The sequence below is a fragment of the Phocoena phocoena genome, chromosome 6 (assembly GCF_963924675.1).
Source record: "Phocoena phocoena chromosome 6, mPhoPho1.1, whole genome shotgun sequence".
Taxonomy (NCBI): Eukaryota; Metazoa; Chordata; class Mammalia; order Artiodactyla; family Phocoenidae; genus Phocoena; species Phocoena phocoena.
Window position 1 is genome coordinate 20689266 of NC_089224.1, and position 17407 is coordinate 20706672.

General features: G+C 35.6%; 1 protein-coding gene across 2 annotated transcripts in view; it reads left to right on the forward strand.

Annotated features, from left to right (window-relative positions):
• AUH (AU RNA binding methylglutaconyl-CoA hydratase) overlaps positions 1–17407 on the forward strand; it is a 160775-nt gene that overhangs the window by 68526 nt on the left and 74842 nt on the right. For both annotated transcript variants that reach the window (XM_065879357.1, XM_065879358.1), the window contains 2 exons: positions 15432–15524; positions 17166–17222. In XM_065879357.1, the coding sequence (XP_065735429.1) occupies positions 15432–15524; positions 17166–17222 (150 nt within the window). The remainder of the gene's footprint in view (positions 1–15431; positions 15525–17165; positions 17223–17407) is intronic.

Below are 17407 nucleotides of genomic sequence, written 5' to 3' on the forward strand. Positions count from 1 at the left end.
TCATTATATATACATGCTACATATATTCTTTATATTTGTCAAATTAGATCAATGTTTTTAGTAGCTTCATATATCTTGAGTTCTGCAAACCTTTCTTACTTTATTTCTTGAATACTTTTCTGTATTTTTTCTTATGTTCTTTTTTTCTTATTTTCAAGAGAAGCCAGAATTCTAGATTTTTAGAAAATATCTCCTAGTTTTAAGGTTTTTCTTGAGAAGAAACCTTTTGAATGTCAAACAAAATTGGTTTATGGACCAGATTTGCACATAGGCCTCCAGCTTTCTTTTTGGTCCTTATGCTATAGTTCTCCTAGAGAAGGGCTTCCTGGGGCTATTTTTCCCATGGGAGGAAATGGTTTGTCTGGTGGATGTTAATGGATGCTGGTGGAGGAGGATCCTGCATTGTACTCTTGGGGCTGTTCTATACGTACATGTGCTGGCGCCTGTTCATATGGACTTGAGGATTGTTAAATTTTCAGGAATTTTGTGAGCTGGTTTTCAACAACCATACATATCTTGAAATTGGTCATTGTAGCAGTATCAGTAATAGTACAAATCAGAATATATCCTACCTGTTTGATACCACTTTCCCCTTTTGTTTCATTATATTGTCATTTTCCACATTTAGAGTATCTTTCTCTGTGGTCTGAAGGGTGAATGGACTTTATTCTTGGCCATAGTGACTATTATGCTGTGCTTGTTTTTAATAAAAGAGAGTCTATAAGGAACTTAGAGGTACTAGACTCATTTGAAAGTTATTTTATTAAAATAGAGGTCAGAAAGAAGTTCTGTGTTTTGAGTCACTAAATTCCTTACTTTACCTTTCCTAGCTTCTTGGAAAGCGTCTTCTTAAAAAGTAACTCCAAAATCCTAGAACAAAATTTAGGTCTTTTGCTCTTTTCAAAGGAAAAAAAAAAAAACAAAAAACCTCTTATGACTCTTTTTTGAGATGTTTTATTCTAAAGAAATTCTCATTGTTAGAAGTCCTCACTGCCCCCCTTCAGGTATGGGATGTGTAGGTTGAAAGCAGTTAACTGACTATTTTGAAATATTAGGCATGAACAAGTCAGCATGGTTGCACAAACATGAGATGATCCCAATCTAATAACGGCTGTTGTTCCTGAACTTACCATCCCTCCTCCACGTGCATGATGTGGGTACCTCACTACTGGGACCTCCATTGTGCAAATTAGCAGTATAGAATATGCTGTTCTAGAGCAGAGGTGTTTATCTCCTTTTGACTTGTCTTTCTGTAATTAGATGGTATTTCATGAAGAGGTGGAAAACACTTTTAGAATTCTTTGTGAAGTAGAAACTCTGAGGGGGCAGGCCCAGTTCTCTCAAGTTGAGGCCTCAAGGAGTTGCTATCTAATAAAAAAGAAATATTTAAAATAGGTCTTCACCAGAATTTTAAGTTGTAGAGTCTAGTGTGATGTGGATGATATTTTTGTAAATAATCTTCCACAGTAATTCTTTAAAATGTTAGGCATTTCTGGCTTCCTTTTCCTTTTTTTTCTGATGAAGTAAAATTGCAAAAGCTTTTATTTAGCTATGTAAATACAGAGCTGAATTTGCATTGAGATACAGGTAATTATGTTAAAAGGCTGGATCACAAAATTCATCTATCTAACAAACATCTTTTTTTCTTAAGATTTTGTTATACTGTAATGTTTTATAAAAGGAAATAATTTAATTTTGAAAATTTTCAAATTCTCTGATTAGCTTTTCTTCATGTGATTGAAAAATCTCCTGTTCTTATGCATCTTTCTATCAGAAAAAACTGTCTCTCTGGGTCAAATACATAGAAAATATTTTTGTACAACAGAAGAGAAAAATTTTGTATGAAAAATCTTACGTAAATTTTATGGGATAAACCTCATCTCAAGTAGTGCTTCTTATTTATTTTACTTTTGTTGGCATGATTTTGAATTTTAGAATTGAGACACACTTCACTTGAATTTTAGAATTGAAAGCCTCAAAGCAATACAAAACAAGTCACTCATAATTAAAAAATAAAGAAAAACCCACCACAATATAGTGGAAACATTCTTCTGTCAGACTTTTATCTTTGCTACCTTTCTGCAGGGGTTTGTTATTGGAATCAAACTCTTTGCCTGTCCCAGCCTAGCTAGCTTTGTACAAGAGAGTATTCTTTAATGTTTTGGTAACTACATGATCTATCTTTCTTTCTGTCATCTTTATCTTAAGCTAGAAGTTACATTCTATTTCATAATATAAAGTTTTTCTTATGTAAGAATATCAGATCAGCATAACATTTTCTCAGAGACATTGCCATAGATGCTTATTTTGTTGTAGAAAAGTTAAATTTTGTACATTCCTAAAATCTAGTGAGTTTCTATGAATTGTTTTGATATATGTTTATTAAGGCATACCATTTGTAAATCTCTTGATGTGGAGGTAGAAGATGTGGATTCTAGTCCTCTCTCTACTGTATGGTACTTTTCCTATCTCCTCTCTGTTGTGAGAACATAGTGAGTTTTTTCCTCCACCTGTACCTAGTATCTAGCATAGTAACTGGCACGGAAGATCCCCATTTGAAAGAGTAAATTGACTGGGATCCCAATGGTGTAGACAGGTGACCCAAGCTGTACTGCTTTCCTCTCATCTTCAGATTGGATTCTCTCCTGGAATACCTTTCTGTCTGCCTGTACCTAAAATTCAAAGAATTATGCCTGTACTGGCCTGAGTTTGATTCTGTCTCTTCCATCCCAGTTCATGTTGTTTCCAGGATGTGACTGAGGATGATAGAAGGAACATGGATGGAGCAGTTTGATTAGTTATTGTGATTCGTAAATTAGGATAGCTGCCGCTTTGCTGGTTTAGAGTTGGAGGTGTAGCTAAGGAGTTCAAGTTTGAAATGTGAAGTTAGTTGATGCTTAGTAGACATCCAAGTGCAGATGTCAAGGAGGCAACAAGATAGGAGTTTGGAGTTTAGGAAAGTAGTCCAGGCTTGAGTTGTGAATTTTGGAGTCATCAGAATGTTGGTGCTATGTGAAGACTTGATAATGGGTGAGGCACCTAGAAAGTTACTGTAGAGAGGAAAGAAGTCTGCCAAACCTGAGACATTATAATGTGTCAAGTCTGGGATGAAAAAGAAGAACCATAAAGGAGACTGAGAAGGATCAGCCAGGGTAGGGAGGTAGGAAGAAAACAGTATTCTGAAAACCCAACCGAAGAAAGTCTTTCATGAAGACTGATTGATCAAAAGCTGCTGATAGGTCAGGTAAGGTGAATGCTAAAGAATTGACTTGGATTTTGCAACATGGTCATTACTGGTGACTTTCACCATGTACCCTTTTGGAAACAAGTGTTGAGGCTACTATGGGCAGCTGCTTATTTGCTGGCAAACAATGAAAAAACTCCATCGCCTTAGCAAATCTCCCAAAGCAATTTTGGGAGGCATCCTAATTTGACTTGCTGGGCTTTTTGGTTGTAAATCCGTTTAGAAAAAACTAGTTATCTGAAACTTATCCTGGTTATGGACAATACTTCCCATAATTTGATTTCTTGTAAGTAAACTACAAATGAGGGTATTTGGAAAAGTTTTCCTCAAAAAAACACACAAAAAACCATATATATATATATATATATATATATATATATATATATATATATATATATATATATATACCTTTCTGTGAAACATAACGTCTGATTTATCGTGGCTTAATATTAGTCTCTGATGCTAATTTATCATGGTTTAATAATAATCTCTGGTGTAAATTCAGAGTTTTTGAATATGAATAAAGTATGAATAATTTTTTGCCAAGTTTAAAGTATTGTATTTGTCACTTCATACATTTAGTCATTATATTCTTTTTAATTACATAAAACATTAAGCTAAGAAGTGTGCTTGTAAAGCTATAAATCCACCTAAAACTCTTTCTAGTATCCCATTTTAGGATTTAGAGATTCTTTTTTTAAAGCAAATGGATCTTTTAAAAAATATATTTATTTATTTAGTTGTGTCAGGTCTTAGTTGCAGCAGGCGGGCTCCTCAGCTGCGGCATGTGAACTCTTAGTTGCAGTCTGCATGTGGGATGCAGCTCCCTGGCCAGGAATCGAACCCTGGCCCCATGCATTGGGAGTGCAGAGTCTTAGCTACTGCACCACCAGGGAATTCCCAGGATTTAGAGATTCTTGAGTAATGAATACAAAAGAGCTTTCATAAATTCTAGGTATATCCGTTTTAAGCTTTCCATTTGATTTAGAGGCATCTGATACTTATTCATGAAAAATCCAGAGGGTTTCTTTTATTTTTCTTTTTCCTGCAGTTTAAGTTTTCACAATTACAGAATTCAAAGCTTTTTCAGATTTCTTTTTTGTTTTACTTTATCTGAAATAAAGCTGATTCTGAAAATACTTAATTGTTACCACAGTGACTGTTATAATACAATTTGAGAGATTATGCACTTGTTATATTTTCTTTGCTATTGCCTAAATGATTATTTGATTTTTATTTTAGATGTAGTGTGTTAAGAATTGATTAGTAAAGAACATTTTCAAAGTTTGCAGAATTGTTTGTTGGTCAGCGGGTTGAGCTGTTTAAAAATCAGGAATTAATTTAGTTAGATTGGATGCAATCCAGTTTATATTTTACTCTTCCCCCCCATTTGATGTTATTACAAATTAGAAATTGGAAGTACTGAATTATAGCATGTGAAAGATTGATTAATGAAACACTCTAGTTAGCTACCTTTATTAGTTTTCCAAGTAGTAACTTACAGATCTCAATTTTAGTTTCCTTTATCCTCTTGCCAAGAATGATGGAAAACTGACACAGGTATCTAGGAATCAGTTGTTTTCCCTTATGAGTTGTTAACATCCCTATTTATTGATTTGTAATCTAGAATAGAGTAGTTACACATCACAGTTGGCAACTGATGGTTTTTCTTCTCTTTTTGGAATTTTATTGCCTTTGCTGACTTTCATTGGGTGTTAATTACATTATGACTGTAATTTTGTGAAAATTACAATGTTTTCCTAACTATAGCAGGAGTAATGGGCTTCTCAACCAAGCTCTGTCACTTACTCTAAAATATTACCTAGAATATTCTAGAATTTGACAAGCTCCCCCCAAAAAATCATTAAAAAATTTTTTTATGTCTTTTTCATGGTTGTTAGCTTTTAATTCCACAGGCAATATCTAAGTATGTGTTTAATGTAAAAATTTAAAACCCTTTTCAGCAGCTTTCCCTCATTCCCTTTCTCTCCACATAAGTAATTACTGCTAATATGCTAATTTAATATGTATATTTTGGGGTCTTTTCCTGGCTTTTACTTGAATATATATTTATATACATTGGTAATGTATATTTATATACATTGATAACGTACATTGATTATGTACAAACATATATGTATATATGAAAAGAACCACATAAACAGGTTTTTTAATTTTATTTTTGGAAATTTTTAGTTTTCTAGGAATTTATCCATTTCATTTAGGTTTTCAAATGCATTGGTTTAAAGTCATCCATAATCTTTTATCTGTTAACTATCAGAAGAACCAACAATGATGTCCCCTTTTCATTCCTGATATTGGTAATTCATGTCTTCTCTTTTTCTTTGATCAGTCTCTCCAGACGCTTTTCAGTTTCATTATACATTAAAAAAAATCTGTATTGGGCTTTGTTCTCTATTGTTTGTTTTATTAATCCCTATTCTGGTTTTTATTAATTCCTTTCTTTTTTATTCAGGTTTAATTTGCTGCTTTATTTTAGTTTATTTTTTTAATTGAAGTATAGTTGATTTACAATGTGTTAGTTTTTGGTGTACAGCAAGGTGATTCAGTTATATATTAATATATACACGTGTGTGTGTGTGTGTGTGTGTGTGTGTGTGTGTGTGTATTCTTATTCTTACGGACATAGAAAACAAACTTATGGTTACCAAAGGGGAAAGGGGGTGGGGGAGGGATAAATTGGGAGTTTGGGATTAGTAGATATAAACCACTGCTTTATTTGAAACTCATTCAGGTGGATCTTTATTTCACTTATCTTCTTCCAATTAGACATATATTAGACCTTCTTACTATATCCTTTATCTCTGTATTTTCCATATTTGTTTTTCCTTACCTCTCTGTGAATAGTTTCTTGTCACCCATCTACCAGCTCACTAGTTTTCTTTTAAGCTGCACCTGATTTGTTATAAACATTGAGTTATTTTATTTCATTTTGTTTTCGTTCTTTAAAAAATCTGTTTTGTCACTTTTTATAGTTTTCAGTTTCCTGCTTGGCTTTATGTCTTTGACAATCAGTGTTTGATGACTTTGGATCTCAATTTTACATGGATATTTTTCTTAATTGTTTTTTTTTCTACTGGTTCTTACTGTATCTTGTTTCCTTGGTTATTCTTTGGCTGTGTGATAGACACTGTATTTGAAAAATTATTTCTGGGAATAGTTTAGAATCTAGTTTTCTCCAATGTGGATTTTTATCACTGCAATTTAAAAAATGACTTCCTAGTATTGTTTGCTATGGATATACCATAATGTATATAATTATTCCTTTATTGATGGGCTTATAAGTAGTTTTTAGTTTTTTACTATTATAAACAACAATGCAGAAAATATCATTATACACATTACTAGGGTATCTGAGGGAGCCTTAATAAATAGAAATCATCCTTCTCTCTGAGGTTTGGAATAAATTGAAAAATAAAATAAAAAGAAAAAAAGGCAAAATGTTATCTTTATTACTGATATGATCTTTATTACTGTTCAGTTGAAGGTTGTGGCTTTAGATCTTTTGATGAGATTTGCTCATTTGGATCTCCAGCGTTAGACCAGCTTACCCCAGTCAGAGCTACACTGAAGCTCTGGCCACCTCCCACAGCAGTTGGCCCAGATGCAGCATCGCATAACTCACAGGGCACTTTTCATGCAGGCATCGAGGAGAATCTGTGTTCTTGGAGGCTAGGTGCATTTCCAAAAGAAGGAAGAAGGAGGGAATAGTTGAGCCAAGAATATGCCCATTTATTCATTTTTGAATTAACCATTTAGATAAAAAATAATTTGTTAGGGTAGAAGAAATTTGGGGGCAAAAGTTATAGGAGAGTAGAACCCACCTCTCTAATGCTGTATATATTTAGTATGTCAGGGAAGAGGAGAACATCTGTATGACCATGTACACTGGACACTTTCCAGTTGGGAAAGTGAGTGGCTTTGTTAGAAAGTACCTCTGGAGGCAGGTGGCTGGAGCCTGCACTCCTGCTAAACTGATCCTCACACGTTGAGCCAACTGTCTGCTAGGTTACTAAAATGGGGAAGAAAATGTGCCTCCAGGCCATATGTGTTTGTCTATAATTAGCTAGTAGTTTTGTTGTTATTTTCTAGTTTTCTAGTTTACTTATTGCATATTGGTCAGAGAATGGCTGTGACATTTGTACTGTTTTGAATTTATTGTGTTTTTGCTTTGTGCATGCTGTGTTATTTGTTGTATAGGTATTTTATCACTGCTAGATCCTTATTGTGGATTTTTGCTTTATTAAGCCTTAATAAGTACCTTTTTTGTTTGTTTATTTAATTTTTACCCTAGTGTTGCCCTTATTTATTAAGGTTATGAGATGTTTTCTTTGTATTTGACTGTGTATTTGACATCTTTCATATTTTTAAAATATTATTTTCTGTTTTGTTTTAGATGTTTCTCTGTTGTTCTGCTTGTTAGCTGGGTTTCGTTTTGTGATCCAGTTGGAGTCGTTTTCTTACTTGATGGTTATAGCTTCTTAACTGTATTGATATGTTTGGTGTTAGGTCTGTCATTACGATTTCCATGCCTTCTGATTTTGGTGATTTTACATTTAAAAAAATAATCTTAAATATGCTGTGTGTTTTCATGGTTCTGTGTATAGGTTTATTCTAGTAATGGGAAAGGGTTGTATTTTTGTGTCACCTGGTTATCTTTATTATTAGAACTTTATGTAGTGTACTTGGTCCTCTGTTCCTTTAGAAAGTTCTGTTGACTTCTTACTATGAGCAGTGATGGAATTGGCATATTTCCAGTTTTAAATTCTTTCCTCCAACCTTTCTCTTATCCCATCATATTTTCTTACTGTTTTCTTTATAATTCTAAATTGAATCATACCTGTATTACTTGATTTATCAATTTTAACTTATATCTCTATTGTTTATAAAAGATCAGGGAACTAGTGTACTTTCTTTTGTTTATCATTTTTATATTAATCAAGTCATATACTTTTTAAAAACAGGTTTATTGAAGTATAATTGACATACAATAAATTGCAACTTTGAAGTGTACAGTGTGGTAACTGCGACCTGTGAAAACATAACCATAATCAAGATGGTAAACATATCCATCACCCCCAGAAGTTTCCTTATGGCCCTTGGTAATCCTTTTCTTCACCTCCCTGCCCTGCACCTGTCCCCAGAAAACTACTGAACTGCTTCGTAACACTAGAGACTAGTTTTCACTTTTGAGAATTTTTTATAAATGGAACACAGTACGCATTAGTTTTGTATGTTGTCTTTTAGTCAGCATACTTTTTTTTGAGATTCATCCATGTTTATCATGGATCAGTAGTTGGTTCATTTTTATTGCTGAGTATTGTTCCCTTGTATGGATGTACCACACGCTGACATTTGGGTTGTGTCCAGTTTGGGGCAGTTACACATAAAGCTGCTACAAATATTTGTATGTAAATCTTGACCATCTTTACCTTTACTACTGTTCCCCAAAGAATTAAGGCCCTTACTGCTTCTTTCTGTCAGTTTTGTGGATTGATGAGATTGTCAGGTTCTCTGGGGATTAGAGGAGGTATCCAGAGCTTTGCCTGGGAATCTTCTTTTAAATGCAAGTCCTTGTTTTAGTAGGTCTGGGTGAGACCTGGAATTCTACATTTTTAACAAGCTTCCTTGCGATGCTAATGCTGCTGGTCCACAACCCCACTTTGAAGGGCAAAGATATAGACCCTGAGAGTTAATGAAGCAAGGCAGTAAAGCTGTTTTTTTCCTACAGGTCAAAAAGTAAACTATTTCTAGTGTTATACTTTTATTAGCAACAAAATAACTACATTTGCCCTGTCAAGCAGCATTTGAAGTGCCAGGGGCTCTATTCCATCTGAAGTAGCAGTTGACAGTGGAAGTCATTACTCAGTTACACTTATTATAATCTCCCAGACAAGGCTGTTGAGTGGGAGCATGTGGGGATTTAACCTCAGCAGCATCCCCTCTCTGCATTTCCCCTAGGGAGGCTTTATTTGATTTGGAATTTTGGTAAGAAGGGGATGCTCAGGTGTTGGCTCTTCTTACTTTAATAACCTATATAGTCATATACTAGGGACAGTCTGGGTTGGGGGTTCCCAGGGAAAACTCGAGTCAGAACTCTGTTACAGTCAACTGACTGGTGCCTTGCATCTGGCTCCTGAGGTTTCCCCAGCTGGATCCACTGAACTGTGGTGTTGCTCTAGGTTTCCAGGAGTCAGAAGAGCATAGAACCAGTGTGCTTGTCGGAGTTTCTTAGGAGTCTCAGCATTTCCCTTTCCTCAGGTACATGGCTGCACATCCTTTGGAAAGGATGGCTAACAATGCTGAGTCCTTCCTCAGGGACTCTGGGTCTGGGCTGTAAGAACTGGTGATAGACAATAATGGGTACAGGGGAGAACCTGGAGCCAGACCACCTGTGCTCCAGTTGTGGCTATCCTGGGCAACTAACAGCAACTCCTCAACCCAGTAATAGTTCTTATGTCATAAGGCTGGTAGGAGGTTTAAATAATATTTCTGAGGTGCTTAGGAGAGTGGCCAGACATAGTAAGCACTTTCTACTATTTTGCTAGATCCATGGGTAGCTACGTAGAAAGACAGGAAGGCATGTGCGTAAGTGGTAGCTTAGAAAATTCAAGCAGTTTTTCTCAGATTGCACAATGGTCACTTTTTTGAGTCCTGGGAAGGGTGGCTCCCATTTGTGGGCCTCCAGCCCCCGGTGAGGTGAGGAGAGTGTGTTTGTTGGTGTCTAGTCAGGCCTGTTCCTTTCTCAGTGGCCCTGACTGGACCTCCGGAGAGCCAACATGCAGCCAGCATGCAGGCTTTGGGCAGGAGTGGTTTTATTTTGTTTTTTTGTGGTTCCTTTGAAACTTGATGATGGCAGCTTAACCTGAAGATAAAGTTTTAGCTGAAATTAGGGATAATTTGGAATTTATTATAACTTTCAGTTAACCTTGATTTTATTTCTATTCTCCTTGAATGATTTCAATAAAGTCAGACTTTTGGTATTACTAGATGGGCATTTGTTTTGAAATATTTAATTCTGTGTTTTCTATAAGAACACTATTCTTCAAGCAAAACCAAATTTAAAACTCACAACTGACACTAGCAGTCCCTTAATAATCGCACTGTTTATGTTTTTCTAGAAACATCTGAAAACCTACATTATGTACTGTATTTATTTCAGAGCTGAAAGGAGCCCCTCACTTGCCTTTCCCCCACGTTCGTGGCCTCTGACTCGTTATGCTCGCAGAGGGTGTCCTGCAGACTCTGGAGTAGACAGGGCCTGCCTTGTAGCTCATTTATTTTCTCTTAAAATAGCAACACTTTAATTGTTTGCTTTAATTATATTTTTAGGAGAATTCAAAGGGTGATTATCTTCTTTGTCATACCTGGCTCATTTCCTGGTGCTAAACTCAAAATAGTATCTAATCCTGTTGGTTGCATAACACATTGAGTCATCATTTCTTCCTATTGCTGTTGAGAATAGCCACTGCTCGTGGCGGTTCCCGTTTCATTCAGTCTCACTCTGATACAACTGCCAATTTGATATTTCTTGGTTCTTTGAAACTGATAATCTGCCTTTCAGGTGTTTGTTTTATTGAGTTTTCTCTAAGATTATTAAGTGCTCCCAAGTAGAAGAAATACTATGTATAAAAACAAGCATATTAGGTAACTGTGAAACTAGCATGTACTTTGAGGTCACTTATATTTTCCTGAAGAATGTTTACAAGAAAAACATCTTTCAGGGAAAAATTAGGATGATATAGAACTTCAGGACTTATAATATTATAAAATGATTGAAATTTAATTACTCATTGAATGCTAATTCAGTTCTATTTAAATAATTCTTTTAGTAGGAAAAATTTTATAGTCAGCTTTACAGAATGCTAATTTATGTTAATATTCAAAAGTACCAAGTAGTTTACCTATTTAATGATTTGAGAGTATTAACACCCTATTTTCTGTGTTCTTTGTAATATAAGGACCCCACATTTCTTGTCATTTTTATTATATATTTTTATATAAGTTGCAATGTTAAAAACTTTTATCTCCTTGAGAAAATATCTTAAGTTCTTAACTGTCACATTTAAAAATAATTTTCTTTATTTCCAGAAAGTAAAGCATATAGCAGAAAAGTATTGTTTTCTAACTTCAGAATTAAGAAAAACTTTAGCACGAGATGATTCATTTTAGTCCCTTCCCACCCGTGCCCTCATCTCCCAGGTCAGCATGTTTGCATTTGTTTATTTCTTCTCCTTTCCTACCACTGCATTATATAAACTCCATCCTCATACTTCCAGTCATGTAGAACCTGAAACCTGTCTGTTGAACATGCCCCTTCCCCCATCATTTTATTTTGTCAAAGTAATATTTGTTATAGACTTCTCACAATGAAGGGAAAGCGTATATATACATTAATCAATTTCATTTGTGTTTTTACTTTTTTTCTTTTAGTGACATTTTATACTTCTGAAAAAATGGTGCTTTTTAACTTTCTATTGGCTAAGTGTGATTTTTAAGTGTAATATTTATTTGAGAATATTAACTAATAAAATGTAGAGCAAAGCTTTATGTCTTTTTGAGGCAATCGTTGTGTTGCAGTATTAAGAACATTACAGATGACCAGGAATTTTTCCTGTGTTCTTTCCATTATGCTTTAGAAATTACGATGTGATAAGAGTATTTCTTTTGTAATTTACAGTCATTTTATTCCTTTTACCCTTCTATTTAGTCTACATTTTCAATGCACAGTTTGATGTGAAGATAAATTCTTTTCCATATATATCACATCGATTTGTTGCTATTTTTAGGGGAAAAAAGTCTAAGGAATATGAAATAACTCCTATTTACCATGAGTTGAAATTTTCAGAAATTGGAACTTGGTGGTACACACATTTCAGGCTTGGGTTTGATTTTGGAAGCCTTTAAACTCATTTTTGTTAATTTGTTTTCTGACACGTCAGCTTCCAGCAGATATTTAGTGAGTGCTGAAGACACTCACTGTTGACCAGCATTTTCACACAGCAAGGAGAGAATACCCCACTCTTCCTGTTGCTCTCTCCATCTTAGGAACTCTGCAGTTTTTCTTTTCTGTAGCTCCATAGGGCTGCATATATTCATGTTGTTCCATTAAAGTATTAAATGAAAGAAGTTAATAACAAGAAGAAGAGTAGAGAGAATGCCAGAATTAATGGAGTTAGAAGAGGCAATGAAAAATCTTGCGGTTTGTTCCAGAGTGGTAGGAAGGATGTTATTGACCAGCATTGATGTGATGTTAATCTTTACTTCTGAATGGAACTGTCCATTCAGAAGGTGAATGTGAATGCTCTCCTGGAAAAGTGTGTACAGAGTGCCATGGAAGCGTAAAGCAAGGGGCTTTTGAGCATTGCCTTGAAAGATAATTAGGGACTAGCTAGGCGTTCCAGGCAGAGGGCAGCTTGTACACAGGTTTGGATGCGAATGACTTCTGAAGGTGCTTTAAGTAATTTGGGGCTGGAACACAGAGTAGGTGTGCGAGGTTGGAGAAGGGGTTGGGCAGGTGGGCAGACTTAGTTCATCAGGTGCCTCCTGTGCCATGCTAAAATTTTCACAGATTTTACCCTGAATGTGGAATAAATCATTGTACTGTTTTAAGTAGGGGAAGAGCATGACCCTGTTTGCACTTTAGAAAGATTATCCTGCAAGAAATATGGAAGATGCATTGGAAGGGGCATGTTGCAGGTGAAGGAGGTCAATTAGAGATCTCCTGCTGGTGCGAAATGAGGAGGCCCAGAAGTTTGGCTGTATGAAAGGGAGGGAGATTTGCCAAATTGTGACCTGTTAGACAGGACTTAGAAAACAGTTAGATGTAAGATCATTGGAAAAGAGGACATCTGGGATGACTTCTGGGTGTCTGTCTTGAGTAACTTGGTGAATGGAGATGCTTGCTGAATGTGAGATAGAATCTAGAAGAAGGATTGACAGGAAGTTGATTTGAACATGATAAAGTATTTAAGTAGAGATGTCCAACAGACAGGTAACTGTAGAGATACAGTTTAGAGAGAAGTTTGGGTTTGAAGTGGTGATTTGTATATCATTGGTATTACAGATGGGAAAAGTTAAGGATAGGAAAGAGACCTACTGGACAGAGCTTCTATTTAGAGAGGAAGAAGGCTGAGATATAACCAGAGGCAGAAAGAAAGGCAGGAAAAATGAGGGGGAGGAATCCAGAAGGCAAATGAAGAGAGGAATTCAAGGAGGAGTAGTGTTCAGGATTTATGTCTCTGATCTTCAGAGGCAACGAGTTTAATAGGGACTGGTGCCCTTTGGTTATGGGACAATATCATAGTGTCACTGGTAAGTGGAGCAAGAACGGTCTCGGTGAGATGAGTGGGACTAGAGTTGTGAGGTGGAGATGAGTGGGAGTGATGAAACGCGTTTACTCTGTTCCCTCTAGACACTTGTCTTAGATGGAGGTGAGCCAAGGCCATAGTGAGGCCTAGGGAAAAATTTTGATGGGAGAGACTTGAGAATGGGGAGGTAGCAGATTGAAGGAGTCTAGAAATATGATAATTTCTATAGCTAGCTTTGTAGAAAGGAAGGAGGATTGGGAGCTGTGTAACAGTAATTCCATTGTACTTGTAGTGGCTTGAGGTGACCTTGGGAGCCAGTTGGATTAATTTGCCATTATATTACTTTATTAATTTTTCTTTTTTGTCAGATAAAATAACTAGATTTTATTTTTTCATTAAACTCATTTCCTGACTGTAAACACTGACATAGCTGTCTATTCATTTTTTTACCAGGTGTGCTGTAAAGCACATTGTGTGGAGCACCTTTGAATTTGTCCTGTCCTTTCAAGCTTCCACCTCCCCTCAAAATGCTCAGACAGGTGCAAATAGTGAAATATGCCCTGTTCCCAAGCCCCGTTCATCCCTGCTCTATCAGTAGTGCTTTTGCCTCAGGTGGCAGCATCTATATGTGCTCTATCTCAGCCATTTCAGCTTTGCTCTTAGAATAAATTTAATAAATTTCTTCATGTATGAAGAAAACTCAGTGTACTTCAACAAATTTGAATAAAGCTCTCTATCTGAGGAATTTCACATATCAGAATACCTATGGAAGAGAGACTTCTAGAGATGGTATTTTTAAATTTTATTTTTATTTATTCATTTTTATTTTCTATATTTATTTATTTTAAATTGATATATAATTGGCATATAACTTGTGTAAGTTTAAGGTGAATGTGTTGATTTGATGTATTTACATATTGTAATATGATTACCACTGTAGCATTAGCTAACACCTCCATCATGTCACACAATTATTATTTCTTTTTTGTGGTGAGAACAAATTAGGAGATGTTACCTTTTTAATATCCACATTTTATTTATATGTTAAGCTTGTTCAGCCTACTTCACATTCCCATAGTCAAAATAAAATTTATAGAAAGGATTCTGCTTTACGGAATAATTAACCAGTTAGTTTTTGAACTACTTGTAAGAAATGAAATCTGTATATTTACAGAAGTTTCATTAAAATAATAGTGTTTCTGGACTAAAGAAAATCTGGCTTTGAGTTCTGTGATTGGCTGACCCCTTCCCAGTCATGCCTTTGGGCAGGTTCTCTTCCATCTGAAGTGTGTGGTATTTGATAGAGCCTGATCACTTTCTAGCTACTGTTGTTCATCATACTCATTGCCAAATGGTAGAACTAGCGGGTTGACGCCCAGCAACCACTTGGACTGCTTCTGTCTTGTTTGAGTAGATGTATTACTTCTTTAAATGAGGCTCTGTCATTCTGAGTACCAGGGTAACCTCTAAAGTGTCATGAATTTTGCATTATACCTAAGTCATTTGAACTTGAAATTTGTGTGAACCAGACATCTCATAAAAGACTTCAGGCTTGAAGAATACAGAATCAGAACTATGATTCTTTTAATTCAACAGAAAATATTTATGAATGTATTTCAATAATATGGTAAGATTTAAAGATATTACTGCATATTTATGTGATGAAACCCTATAGAATCATTACATTTTCTAGAATAACGAAGAATGAAATGCTTATTTAGTTAAAAGTAAAAGGGATACAAAAGTCTATAGACGATACTTCATTTAAAATTATATTCACAGAAAAAAAAGTAAAATAAATTGCATAGTAAGGTAACACTTACTGAAGGAGCATAAAATCTTTCTTTCTATTTCAGCTAATCTTCCAGTGCCAACCATTGCAGCAATAGATGGACTCGCTTTAGGTGGTGGACTTGAACTGGCTTTAGCATGTGATATAAGAGTAGCAGGTGAGAATTAATCCTATATAAAAACATAACTTTTTAAAAATGAGGTTTGTGCTTACTCTTCAGATTGTTCCAAATATTTTATTTTTTTTCCTGTTGTTGAATAGAACATGTAGAAAAAATCACCTGTTGGGCTTAATGAAGTATTTAAAATTCCCAGTTAAGAAAACAGTCTTTCGTAGTATCTTGTTCAGTCTTAGCAGGAGGAAAGGAGAACAGGAATTGGGTCAGACAGACTGAATTTGGATCTTAGGTCCTGCCCTTTTTAGATCAGTTTCCTCCTCTGAAATGGGAGAAATGACGGTTACTGTTGTGAAGATTAAATAAGTTTGTGTACAGCATGTGACTAGTCTAAGCACATAATTATTGTTAGCTATAGTAGTAATAACTTAATCTCTTTGAGGCACACTTTCTTCCTGCATGGTTTTCTGAAGACTGGATGAAGTGTTTATGAAAATAATGAAGGAAACAATTAGTGCTAACCATGTGCTGAGTATTGACTTGGTGTTCAGCTCATACTTGACACATATTAGCTCACTTAATCTGCCTAACATCCCTGTGAGATAGGTACATACTGTGGTGCTTGAGGAAGCTAGTGCAGAGACAGGTGAAGAAACAAGACCCAGATCAGTGATGAGCTGGATTTGAACCCAGGCAGTCTGGCGTCACGACTCTCACTTCTGTTATCCTGCCAGCGTACTGCATGCTGCCAGTGCTGTCCTCAACACTATCTTCTGTATGGTCACAGTGCTGTCTGTATCCTTGTCCCTTATAGGGGTGACATACAGGGGCTCTGGGATCAAGGACTGGGCGAGGTAGGCAGCAAGTATTTGTCACGGTTCTTCCCCTGGTTCCCACTGTCTCTTCTGATGGAGCTGCCTGTTAAATGTAGAGTCAATATAATTATGTTTTTACTAATTTTATGGTAACTGGCTCTTGGAATTTGCATTTGCTAATCCATGTGTACTTTTCCCCCATTTCACTTTATTTTAGATCTCTGTTTTCTTGACTGAGATTTTTGGGTTTTAAACTGAAAAGCCAAGTTACACACAATCCATTTTTGAAAGAATGCAAGTTCTGGGAATTAGGATATGGGAAGTAGTCCAAGTACATTTGGATATGCAAATAAAGAAATAATTAAGGTGTTTTAAAGTAGCTGTGAAAACAAACATGGAAAGAGGAACCCTGTCCAGCTGTCAGAACAGCAAAGCCATTTGTCAAAAGTAACTAGAGATTTGGTCTTGAAAAGTTGCCATATCTGATATGATATATTAAGCTGTTTGATCTGGAGGGCTGTTCAGGCAGCTAAAGAATTCATACTTGTCAGACACAGCCTCTCTCCTCATTCTGAATAATTAATGAGATCTAAGCCTTCAAACACAACCCTGGTCTTTCTGCATCAAAAATTAATTCTCTGCCAAGCAGTTTTTAACAGAAAATGTTGTGTGAATCTCTTAATATATGTCATTTAGAATGTTTACTTATTTCCATAACTAAATGCCTTCTGAAGTGATTTTTAAAAAGATTTGTGACACAAATTTAATTAGTAAACAATATTTGTAGCTTATTTTCCTAATTTTTTCAGGTCATCATATTTGAATTTGATGATGTGGATGTTACTTAATTTTCTTCTTTCCTTTTTAGCTTCTTCTGCAAAAATGGGCCTGGTTGAAACAAAGTTGGCAATTATTCCTGGTGGAGGTATGGATTGTTCACGCCCATCTTGATTTGTTCCTCAAAACAGAGCATAAGGCAAAAAGGTGTTAGTTGAAAAGGCAACATTTTGGGTAAAGAGACTAATGCTGTGTTGTTTGCTTCTGTAAGCAGAGTCCTTATTCAGAATGCATTCTTTAGCTTCCGTAGGTGTGAAGATTGCAGACCTGTTG